Here is a 13,004-nt window from a genome sequence, read left to right as displayed (position 1 = left end):
TGATACTATCCTCTAGGTTTAATCATGTAATGTCCCCCTGTGACTGTGCTTAATAAAATAATGCAGCTATATACTGCTATGCAGCTCGCATACACTGCTCTGCAGCTCACATGACCCGCCGCCTCTCCTCCTGACTGATGTCAGCAGGGGATCCTTTGCCCCGCCAGCTGCAGCTGTCAGGCCGAGAGAGGAGAGAGGCGGCGGGTCCTGTGAGTGCATAAGGGCGCTCTGTAAACAGGTATATAGCTGCATTCTTTTATAAAGCACAGTCACAGGGGGACATTACATGAACAAACCGAGAGGATAGTGTAAATTTAACACTGTAGGTTAGCAACCACTTACATTTTTACAGGCCTCCCCATCCCTACCTATAACAAAACAGGAAGTGAGGGGAAATTCTGGTGGCCCCCAGGGTCACCAGAACTAGTGTCCCCATTGGAAGATTTCCCTTCTGTTTATATACTGGGGAGAACCCAAAACGTTGGATTTTATTTTAATTTCGATGATGGCAAACAGGACAAATAGAGAGGGTGAATCCCCCAAACAGGGACACATACCGCAAGAAAAACGTGACAGGGGTTCTAATCCCCCTCGACTCTATCCAAAAACTAGAAAAAAAGGTTTGCCTTTAGTTATACTTTCAGCCTGCAGATGAACATATTAAGATTCCATCTTAAAGCCAAACTCCAGGCACAACCTAAGAAAATTCTTGCATTGGCCCACTCCACACTGCAAGGGTAAAATGTTTACTAAGGGGGGTTGCAAAAAAGGCTGCATTATTTATCCAACTCCTGGCACTAAAATTCTCCCTCAATCACCCCACCATCTACAATACAAGGTTGATAGCCCTGCACTGTACATGATGACCCCAAGGCCTCGACCACAGACAGGAGCTTAAGGGAGAGGAGGAGATTGCTGGATACATAGATTTTGGGCCAGATCCACATAGCGGATCATATTTTTATGAAGGCGTAGCGTATCCTAGTAACACTACGCCGCCGCAACTTTGAGGCAAATGCTGTATTCACAAAGCATTTGCCTCTAAAGTTAGGGCGGCGTAGCGCAATTCTCCCGGCGTAAGTGCGCGCAATTCAAATCTATGTGATGGGGGCGTGTTTTATGTCAATACGTCGTGACCCGACGTAAATTACGTTTTGCGCCGTCCGTGGGGGTATCCCAGTGTGCATGCTCGAAATTAAACCGGAACAAGCCAATGCTCAAGACGGTGACGTCATTCTATGCAAATCCCTATTCACGAACGACTTACGCAAACGACGTAACATTTTAAAAATTCGACGCGGGAACGACGGCCATACTTAACATAGGATACGCCTCATATAGCAGGGGTAACTATACGCCGGAAAAGGCCGAACGCAAAGACGTAAAAAAATGCGCCGGCCGGACGTATGTTCATGGATCGCCGTATCTAGCCAATTTGCATACTCGATGTGGAATTAGACAGAAAAGCCACCTAGCGGCCAGCAGAAATATGCAACTACGATCCGACCGCGTACTAAGACGTACGCCTGTCGGATCGAGCCCAGCTTCAGGTGTATCTTGTTTTGTGGATACAAAACAGAAGATACGACGCGGGAACTTTGAAATTACGTGGCGTATCCATAGATACGCCGGCGTAATTCGTTTGAGGATCTGGCCCTCTGTGTCCAGGTCTGTGGATAAAACAATCAATGATTTAAATTAAATCACATTTTTATGATTTAAATCGATTTTTCTTTTGTAAAAATCTATCTAAAGATAGTTTTCTATTTGAGATACATTTATAAATTTAGTTGAATCAGCATTAAATGGAGTTTAGTTATGTAGCATGAGGCTGTATATTCTGCAATATTTAATTTTTTTGTAAACTCATTCAATGAATCCAAGCTGAGGTAACATGCACTGCATTGATACATTCACACAATGTCACAGTAACCATGAGATAAAACAAAGTTCAGGAATATTCCTTTATCGCATTGTTTTGCAAATCGATGTACACTACAAACTGTATGATTGAATCGGTTCGGATAGCGCTGTTTTACTAACCTGACAGCTTATTATTCTAAATAGGAAACCTTCATTTACTTGCAAATATTAACCACATCAATACTGGGCACTTTCGCCCCCTTCCTTCCCAGGCCAATTTAAGCTTTCAGTGACATGCAATTTCAATGACAATTGCGCGGTCATGCTACAATGTACCCAAATTAAATAATTTTGTTCGCAACAAATAGAGCTTTCTTTTGGCGGTATTTATTCACGGCTCTGTTTTTTATTGTTTGCGATATAAGCGAAAAAAGAGCGGAAATTTGGAGAAAAAAAACTATATTTTCTTCTTTGCATTTTAAAAGAAATCCAAAAAAATTGAATTTTGTCATAAATTTAAGCCAAAATGTATTCTGCTACATGTCTGTGGCAAAAAAAAAAATCCTTAAGTGTACAATAGTTGGTTTGTGTGATCACAGACAGATGTGCGCAGGTGATCACGGACATACGTGTGCAGATGATCACGGACAGATGTGCGCAGGTGATCACGGACAGATGTGCGCAGGTGATCACGGACAGATGTGTGCAAATGATCATTGGGACGTGTGATTTTACTGTAACATATGTGGGGGAACAGGTGTTTTGGGGACATTGTCTTGGGAAATGTGTGTTTTACATTGTGTGTTACTAGGCTGGGGACCAGTGTGTAAAAAGCTGTAAAAAACATCTCATACAGCTCATACTCACCAATCACCAGCTGGCTGCATCGATCCGCTCTCCTCACTGACAACTTTTGTGTGAGGAGAGGAGAGCCGAACGCCTAGCAACTGGCTCTCTATTTACATCACATGATGGCTGTGATTGGACACGGCCATCATGTGATCAGGAGGGCCAATTACTGAGCCCTCCTGCCGATCGGAGATGCGCCGTGTCCGGGTGACTCGAGCGCATCGGGATCGCGCCGCTGCACGGGTACGCCCAAATGCGATTCCCCTCCTTCTGAGGGACGTTCCTGAAAGTCCACTCAGAAGGAGAGAGCGCCCACAGTGTGTACAGTGGCCGGGAGGGAAGTGGTTAAAGATTTTAACTAACAGCAAGAATAAGTTCTTACATTTAAAGAGCACCTGTCATGTCAGATCCATTATGGCAGCGCCTGTTAGCGGGCATCCACTCACCTGCTGCTGCCACGTCCCTCACCTTGTTGTGTCACTGCCGCATCACCAGCCGTCCCATTAGAGTGAATGAGACTGTCGGTAAGTCAACAGCAAGTCAGAGGAGGAGCCACTGCGGGACAGAGAGGACAGTTGCTCTTTAAAAAAATATGATTTGAATCAAGCCTTTTAAATCGTGATTTAAAGCGGAGGTCCACACAAAAAGTGAACCTCCACTTTTCGGACCCTCCCCCCCTCCGGTGTCACATTTGGCACCCTTCAGGGGGGAGGGGGGTGCAGATACCTGTATAATACCGGGCATAGATAGCCGCAGAATCTGTGGATATCTACGACACTTCCCGTCCCCCTGCGCTGTGTTCTGGGAAACGCAGTTCCCAGAACACAGTGGGGACCAGTGAAGATGCGCAGCGCGACTCGCACATGCGCAGTAGGTAACTGGGCAGTGAAACCGCAATGCTTCAATTCCTAATTCCCTCACGGAGGGTGGCGGCGGGGCAGCCGAGAGACAAGATATTGCTCGGCTTTGGCTGCCGACATCGCGGGCACCCTGGACAGGAGAGTGTCCATTTATTAAAAGTCAGCAGCTGCCGTATTTGTAGCGGCTGGCTTTTAATATTTTTTGTTTAGGTGGACCTCCACTTTAAATCAACTCCACCCTCCTTGGCTGTGATTGTGGGCCCACACAGCCGATGTGTACCTATTCATTTTCTATGGGCTGCCTGTACGCAACTCAGTGGTAGGAATAGGAAGAGAACAAACAGCTCCTGGTGACTGCACAGGAATGAGGCCCATCTGCCACACGTCTTCTGTATTTGTAAGAGAGTCATTTCTAAATTATTTAAGACTGAACTCCAGTAAAAGCTTGTTTTGGAATACAGCACCAGTCAAGTTATTTACCTCTATTGAAGAATATCCTACTTGTCGCTGGTTACAGTACGGTGCAGCCAGATGATGCTACACAGGAGCGTGCGATCTTCCAGTGCCAAGAAGCAGCAGCTACGGCATTAAAGGACTTTGCCATTTGCCCTCCCCTTTCTCTCCCCTCATCCACTCACACTACTCTTTGCATCCTTTTCTAATACATGAAAACAAGCTTGTGAATGGACAAGGGAAGAGAAAGCTGTTGTCTCTCATTCATACAGCACTGGAAGATCACAGATCCGTTATGTATCCAGCATCACTGAAGGGGAGATTTGTACTATAACCAGCATGGCATAGGATACTCTAAATTTGACTTGTGCTGTATTCCAAGTAAATCATTTACAAACAATTTAAAACAATGAGGCAAAGTAAAATCATAAATGCAATCCCCCCCATATAGCATATGCTACAAGGGAGTGGGTTGATGACCAGCCACCCTCTGCTAATGAGATTAGGTCTTCAGTGATGGAACTGATAACGCAGCACCAAAGCCTTCAGCTCATTTACACAAGTAGTTCTCTCTGAGAAAGGATCTATGGTCAGACTGCTCTTTGGAGGGCATTTGACAGGTAGGGAGGAGGCTTTACATTGCCCCCTTGCCACCTGTTTTAACCCCTTAAACCACACCCGCATGGATTCAGTTGAATGGGTCACTTTCAGCGAGCAGCATGATTTCTACTGTGCGGTGATGCAAAGCTGCGGCATATGTATACCTTCCTCCGCTTGCAGCTTGAGGGGGGTAACAGTTGAGGTTTGGTAAAAATGAGGATCAAATGTCCCCCCCCCCCCCCCACACACACACATGTAATTGAGACTTTAAAGTCACACTTGGTCCCTTTGACACTAGTGCGATGCCAGACATTGCATGCAATTCGCACTGTGCACATCACATGTGAAGCCTGTGCGGAGCTATTTCAGCCATACAAACTGTATGGCTAAAATCGCATCACAATGGTGCAGGACCCTTTTTTTGGTCCGCACTGGAATCGGATCGCATGGGTGTTCACAACTATGCAATGCGATTCCTGCAACATTTTTCAGTTCACACTGCGATATGCTAAACAATCTGGGGGTGGTAACTTTACATTGACCCCCGTTCTCAGATCTAAGTGTGAACCACTGTGTAATTCTGGTGCGATGCGGGAACCGGCACTGGACTTGCAGGGTTCTCAAATCGCACTAGTGTGAACCGGGCCTAAGGAGTACATTTTAGCATTGTAATTTCTTATCCAGAGTCCAGAAGTAACAGACCCTTCCCCCCCCCACCCCCCCGCCATGTAAGGTTAGCATCCAGAAAGCCATCTTGTACTCACACTAAGTGCGATAGGTCTAGTGGTTTCTCGGGGTGTTCTGGAAAGACGGGATGAGGAGGTTCTCTGCTGGGAACGCAGCCAAAAGACTTGCCGATAGCGTGAGTTAGCTTCTTTGCCGGCGATTTCTGCAGAAAGACGGGCAGACGGCATTAGGAGAGGTGGTCTAACAATAAATCATTCCGTGCCGTAATTACTTTCTAATTAGGACACTGAGCCCAATCTTGGATGCCGATCAGAAATCTTGCTGATTGGAGTATATGCAAACAGACATTATTCAAGAAATGCATTTTATTGGACTTGAATCTGTTTAAACCATCCTTTAAATTAAGGTTTAGCCTTTTTTTTTTCACAGTTCGTTTTCGTTGCTGATCACAGCCATTACTAGTAAAATAAATAAATAAAAATTCCATAAATATAGCCCATAGTTTGTAGACGCTATAACTTTTGCGCAAACCAATCAATATACGCTTATTGGGATTTGTTTTACTATAAATATGTAGCAGAATACATATTGGCCTAAATTTATGAAGACATTTTGATTAAAAAAAAAAAATTTGGCTATGTTTTATAGCAGAAAGTTAAAAAAAATGGATGAAAAATTTGATTTGTTTTAAATTTCTTTAATGTGTTTTAGAGCAGAAAGTAAAACTTTTTTTTTTAATATTGTAGGTCGTTTTTTTTTTTTTTTTCGCAATAAAAAAAAATAACACGAATACCACCCCAAAAGAAAAGCTATTTTTTTCCACAGATAAGGACATACATTATATATATATATATATATTAAATACCGTATTTATTGGCGTATAACACGCGCCGGCGTATAACATGCACCCCAATTTAAGAGGGAAGGTTCAGGATTTTTTTTTTTTTTTTCTTAATAAACCACTTTGAAGCAAAATGATGGTATCTGAGCATCAATGCAGCCTGATCTATGCCCATCTGCAGCCTAAATGCAGCCAGATCTGTGTCCATCTGCAGCTTTAGTGCAGCCTGATCTGTGCCCATCTGCAACATTGCTCCTCACTGCAGCCTGAGTAGTGCCCATCTGCAGCCTATACGTTTACCAAAATGCCCTGCCTGTTCAGTGCCCATCTGCAGTCTTACCTTTCATCAGATCATCCCTGCTGTCTCCGAGGGAAGCGGGGGAGCGAGCGCCACTGAATTACATAGAGCCGTGATCTCCTTCCTGTGTACCCGGCACTCCGTCACTCACAGCCACGCCTCCTGCCCCTGCTCATATGATAGACAGTACAGTGGTCCAATGTGGGGGCCAGGAGGCGTGGCTGTGCGCGACGGAGTGCAGGATACACAGGAAGGAGATCACGGCTCTATGTAATTCAGCGGCGCTCGCTCCTCTTCACTCAGACAGCATGGATCGGCGTATAACACGCTGACACACGATTTTTCCATGATTTTAAAGGGAAAAAAGTGCATGTTATACACCGATAAATACGGTACTCAGTTAAAGTAATGCAGTCCAGTATCACAAAAAAATTACCTAGTCATGAAATGGGGGGGTTGGGTAAATCTTCTGGAGCTGAAGTAACACACAAAAGGAAATCCCCCCCCCCCCAAAAAAAAGAAAAAAAAAAAAAAAGATACATACATTAAATTGAGGGACCCCTGCTTTTTTGCCATGGCCTCTTAGTTCCAGTGAAGGGAACTCTTAAGGCGACAGCGTACCAAGACATTTTTTACATTTTTAATGCTCCCAGATTTGTGGGAACGGTTTGGGGATGGCCCCTTCCTGACTGCGTACCAGTGCACAAACATAAGCCATAAAGACATGGATGAGCAAGTTTGGGGTGGAGGAACTTGACTGGCCTGACAATATAGTGTATATAGTAATGGAGATTGAGGGCAGGTCTGCCTGAAGGGAGCCCACCCCTCCTTAAAGGCACATGGGCACACTGGACACCCAGCAAATAGCACAATGGCAGCAAAAGTGACTGTGCTCACACTTTCCACCCAGCTTCACCATTCATAGAAGTGTTACTACAGTTTTTATGAATGGAGGAGATGGACCCATCAACCATTCACCAGTAGGGTGCCCACGTGTCTCAAAATGAAATAGAGGACACAGCCACCCCCTACTAACTAATAACTACATTCCCAGAACTGGTTGCAAGGGCCAGCGCTGCCTGGCATCTAGCAACCAGTGACAATTTATTTATTCTCAGACAAATCTCAACGCCAGAAACACTTTTGATATTCAAAGCAAACTCCCCCATTCATCCATGTCTCCATGCTTTATGTTGTTGAGAAGTCACTTTCTGGCCATGGCCATCTTGAGTAAGGGCAAATTATTCATGTAGCATTTTACTTCCTGGAATCAATCTGCCCTTAGCTCAGGCATGCATGCAGGAGAGTGTGCTTAGCTGAGAAAAACCCTCCTCCTCTCCTCCCCTCCCCTCTTTAGGTGGTTGTAAAGTCATTCTATGCATTAGGATAAAAATCCTTCTGTTTGCAGCAGCCCCCCCCCCCCATACTTACCTGAGCCCATCTCTATCAAGGGATGTTGCAGGAGTGCCTCGGCTGCCCGAGACTCTCCCTCATTGGCTGAGATGGCAGCGTCTCAGCCAAGAGTTCTTTGCCATGAGGTGCCATGTTGAACTTCCAGTGAAAAGTATGAGAGAAAGAGTGACAACACCAAATTTAACACACCTGCTCCCCATTCACACCTGAGACCTTGTAACACTAACGGGTCACATGACACCTGGGAGGGGAAAATGGCTAAATGGGCCCAATATGGACATTTTCACTTAAGGGTGTACTCACTTTTGTTGCCAGCGGTTTAGACATTAATGGCTGTGTGTTGAGTTATTTTGAGGGGACAACAAATTTACACTGTTATACAAGCTGTACACTCACTACTTTACATTGTAGCAAAGAGTCATTTCTTCAGTGTTGTCACATGAAATGATAGAATAAGATATTTACAAAAATGTGAGGGGTGTACTCACTTTTGTAAGATACTGTATATATAAATCAGAGTTACCGCTAACATTAGAGCCCCCCCATCATATCAGAAACCCTCCTTCACATCAGAGGTCTCCCATCACACCAGAACCCTCCCCCTTCACATTATAGTTCCCACCACCCCCTCCCCTTGAAATCTTCACCATGGCTGCAGCAACATGACAGAAGGGCGGAGGTTGGAAGCAAGCAGGCCTTTCATCCATCATGCCCACCCTGGAAGACGGCATCTGTTTCCATGGTGCTGGGGCCGGCTGCCAGCACCATAGCAACGAATAATGCTGTGAATACTGGCTGCCCCCTCTGCACCATGGGAACTAATGATGCCATGTGGCGGGATAGGGCAGGGCACAGTGCAGCCATGCCCACTGGGCATCACCAAAACTGCGCGGTGTCCTCCAGCCCCTCCACTTCCTGATATCAATGTATCAGTAGGGGGCAGGGAGTGGGATTTCCTAATAACAGAAATCCCCAATCTGTGCAGTGTGGGAGAGCATAGTGAGCTCCATCTACTTTGGGAAAACGAATGAAGCCACCACATCCAAGGACTGCAATATATTATATAAAAATATTTATATACGTTTATAGAAGTTTAAGTGTTGGGTTATCTACTTTCACTCTAGTTTATTGCATGGTAGTGAAAGTATACATTTTCAGAGATCAGTTCCTCTATTTGACGTATAACACTCAATTTTTCACCCTGCAAATCGGTTGCAAATAGTGTGTGCGTGTTATACGCCGATACTGCATTTTGGGCTGCCTCGGAGAGAATAGGGAGGGGGCGGGACGAGCGCCGTCAGATTACATACAGCGAGAATCTTCTGTTTACTCAGCGGCCTCTGTAATAGGAAGTCCCATCCCCTGGGCTGGCATTGGACCAGTGTTCTGTCTATCATACAGCCGGTCCAGGAGGCGGGACTTTGTATTAAAGAGGCCGCTGAGTAATCAGGAAATTCTCGCTGTATGTAATCTGATGGCGCTCATCCTGCCCCCCCCCCCCTTCCTGAGATGGGCATTGATCAGGCTGCATGAATGGCAATGGGGAGGCTGCAGATGGGCATTAATCAAGCTGCATTGATGGGCAATTGTGTGGTTATGGAAGGGCATTGATCAAGCTGCATTAATGGCAATGGGGAGGCTGCAGATGGGCATCAATCAAGCTGCATTGATGGGCAATTGTGAGGTTATGGATGGGCATTGATCAAGCTGCATTAATGGCAATGGGGAGGCTGCAGATGGGCATCAATCAAGCTGCACGGATGGGCAATTGTGAGGTTATGGATGGGCATTGATCAAGCTGCATTAATGGCAATGGGGAGGCTGCAGATGGGCATCAATCAAGCTGCATTGATGGGCATTTTTGAGCTTACAGATGGGCATTGATCAAGCTGCATTGATGGGCATTTTTAAGGCTGCATTGATGGGCACTGACCCTTATTTTGCCTCAATTTTTTTTTTATTAAAATGTAAGGTTTTTCCTGAATCTTCTGAAGGTGCGTGTTATATGCCAATAAATACGGAATTTGGGTATTTGTATAATAGTAGTTCTTATTTCACTAAACTATGCCGTAGCGACTGTTACCTTCAGCCAGAGGTGTATTTAGGTTTTGTGCTGCCCTAGGCCTGACTAAACTCGCGCACCCCCTAATTTAAATATGACACACCCCTTCCTGGCAAGGTCACGCCCCTTTCTGTTTAAGACCCGCCCTAAAAAAATTGAGTGGGGACACTAGTTCTGAGGGCCGGTTGGGGAGGCAATGAATTCCCTTAATTTGCATAGATTTCCTCTCACTTCCTGTTTGGCTATGGGGTAGGAAGTGAAGGGAAATCTCTGCAATGGGACGGGGATGGTAAAAAATAAACTGACAGGGGCTCTAACCCCCCCCCCTTTTATCTATCCACAATTAAAAACAAAGTAGTGTAGCCTATAGTTCTACTTTAAGCACAAATTTCTGATAATTTTATGGAGAAGACTAAGAAGATATAACTAAGATGGAAATGGTGCAGCAGAACCCCCCCCCCCCCAACAGTTGCAGAATGCCGGCCGCCTGCATACCAGAAGCAGTGCGGCTGCTTTATGGGGGCGCTAGACTAATTTGCCTCTCAGCCCAGTCTGCCCTATAAGACTGCCGCTACACTAACAGTGTAGCGCAAGCCGGCGGGGACGCTTTCCGTGCTGCCCCCCTGCAAAGTGCTGCCCTAGGCCTGGGCCTTGTTGGCCTAGGCCAGGATACAGCTCTGCCTTCAGCTTTTTATTAAAAGAATGCTTGTTACAGCAAACACCAATCATTACAGCATTGTAAACTAAGCTCTCTGTGCTATACTAAAAACCTTGAAGTTCCCGAGGAGCACATTACACGAGCAATGGCCCACAAACAATGCAAGAAAAGCACCCTTCACTAAACCCTATAATGGGAGGCCTATTGCAGAGGATGAGTCAGCACACAATAGCCTCCACTCAGCGGATCACGAAGGAGCGCTCTCCCTCCCTGTCTATACAAGTGTTACTGAGGGCATGTAACATCCTCAATGGGAGGTTGGAGGGAGAACATTGTCTTCAGAACCTCACACAATAGACTGTGTCCTTCAATCTGCAGGAATCTCTCCTCTTCAATAATAATCTAAACGCTCTCTGTTCTACAAAGTATCAAAGGTTTTCTCTGATGAATGCATGAAAGAGCAGACACATGGGGCTTACAAATAATAGATGTATCATCGTCTTCTGCAGCAATAGAACACCGTGTTCTCAGATAGAACTATGGACCAAAATCATCAACACGACTCCTGACCATAAACTCGTGACACGTGACACATATCACCATAAACTCGTGACACGTGACACATATCACCATAAACTCGTGACACGTGACACATATCACCATTGACACACATCACCATAAACTCCTGACACGTGACACACATCACCATAAACTCCCGACACGTGACACATCACCATAAACTCGTGACACGTGACACATATCACCATAAACTCGTGACACGTGACACATCACCATAAACTCGTGACACGTGACACATATCACCATAAACTCGTGACACGTGACACATATCACCATAAACTCCCGACACGTGACACATATCACCATAAACTCGTGACACATATCACCATAAACTCCTGACACATGAAATTCAGAGCCTGTTTTATAAAAGGGACCTACTGTAGAATGTGTGCATCACTTTCAACTATTTTTTCCCCTTAACAATACTTTTATTGGCTTTTCTCCTCAGAAGGTTAGAGTCATCTTTATTTAGAGATCACCCAGGGTCACCATCAACTTCTTGGACTGGAGATGCCGGCTCAGAAATTACACATCTAAATCTTATGCCTTGTACACACGATCCGGTTTCTCGGCGGTCAAAAGATCGCCGGAAAACCCGATGGGAAAACCGAGAACCGGCTCAGTCACTTTTCCCCATGTACACACGGCCGGTTTTCCCTGACAGGAAAACTGTCAGAGCTTTGGTCGGGAAAACCGGCCGTGTGTATGCTCCATAGCAGTGTTTCCTCATAGGAAAAGCGTGGCAAAAAATCTGCCGCGATTCGCGATGGAAAAAAATAGAACATGTTCTATTTTTTTTCCTGCAGTTTTTCTGTCAGGAAAAATGCTAGGGAGCATACACAGGGCCGGTTTTCTCGACCAAAAGCAAACATGACAGTTTTCCCGTCGGGAAAACCGGTCGTGTGTACGAAGCATTGAAGTCTGTGCAGTTTTTGGCTGTGGCCACTCACCTTGTGGCTTAAAAAAGTATTCATACCCCTTGAAGTTTTCCACATTTTGTCATGTTACAACAAAAAACGGAAATGTATTTTATGTGATAGACCAACACAAAGTGGCACATAATTGTGAAGGGGAAGGAAAATAATAAATGGTTTTCAATTATTTTTACAAATAAATACCGTATATACTCGAGTATAAGCCAAGTTTTTCAGCCCTTTTTTTAGGGCTGAAAATACCCCCCTCGGCTTATACTCGAGTCAGTGTACCTGAAGGGCTGCGAGCGCCCATTGTTTAAAAGTCCCGGCTTCCCCCTGGTCCTTTCCGTGATAGGCATTTCCCAGCAGACACTGTGTTCAGCATTCCGCCTATCACTGATGTCCTCTCATCCTCGGACAATAGAACGTCCGAGATAGACGGAACACTGAATACAGTGTCTGCTGGGAAACCGAGTCCGAGGATGAGAAGATGTCTGTGACAGGCTGCTGGGAAACGCCTAAGCAGAACGGGACCAGGAGGAGACCGCGACTTTTAAACAATGAATGGACGCCCGCAGCCTGTAAAAATTTCAGGTACACCGACTCGGGCACAGGGAGGCTGCAATGGGCACAGTGAGGTGGTAATGAGCACAGTGGCAATGGGCACAGGGAGGTGGCAATGGGCACAGTGGCAATGGGCACAGTGAGGCTTGCAAATGGGCATTGTTGACACTCTTTTCCGCTTACAGTGGCTGCTGCATTCTCACCCTGGGCTTATACTTGAGTCAATAAGTTTTCCCATGTTTTGGGGGTAAAATTAGGTACCTCGGCTTATACTCGGGTCGACTTATACTCGAGTATATACGATATGTGAAAAGTGTGGGGTACATTCGTATTTAGCCCCCCTGAGTCAATATTTTGTAGAAC

At 45.4% G+C, this 13,004-nt stretch overlaps 1 protein-coding gene across 8 annotated transcripts in view; it reads right to left on the bottom strand.

The window, feature by feature from the left end:
• DTNB (dystrobrevin beta) overlaps positions 1-13,004 on the bottom strand; it is a 241,174-nt gene that overhangs the window by 136,641 nt on the left and 91,529 nt on the right. For all 8 annotated transcript variants that reach the window (XM_040348235.1, XM_040348233.1, XM_040348231.1 and 5 more), the window contains one exon: positions 5,390-5,514. In XM_040348235.1, the coding sequence (XP_040204169.1) occupies positions 5,390-5,514 (125 nt within the window). The remainder of the gene's footprint in view (positions 1-5,389; positions 5,515-13,004) is intronic.

The sequence above is a fragment of the Rana temporaria genome, chromosome 4 (genome assembly GCF_905171775.1).
Source record: "Rana temporaria chromosome 4, aRanTem1.1, whole genome shotgun sequence".
Classification (NCBI taxonomy): domain Eukaryota; kingdom Metazoa; phylum Chordata; class Amphibia; order Anura; family Ranidae; genus Rana; species Rana temporaria.
The sequence above is the reverse complement of the archived record's forward strand: the minus strand, read 5'-3'. Positions and strand labels throughout refer to the sequence as shown.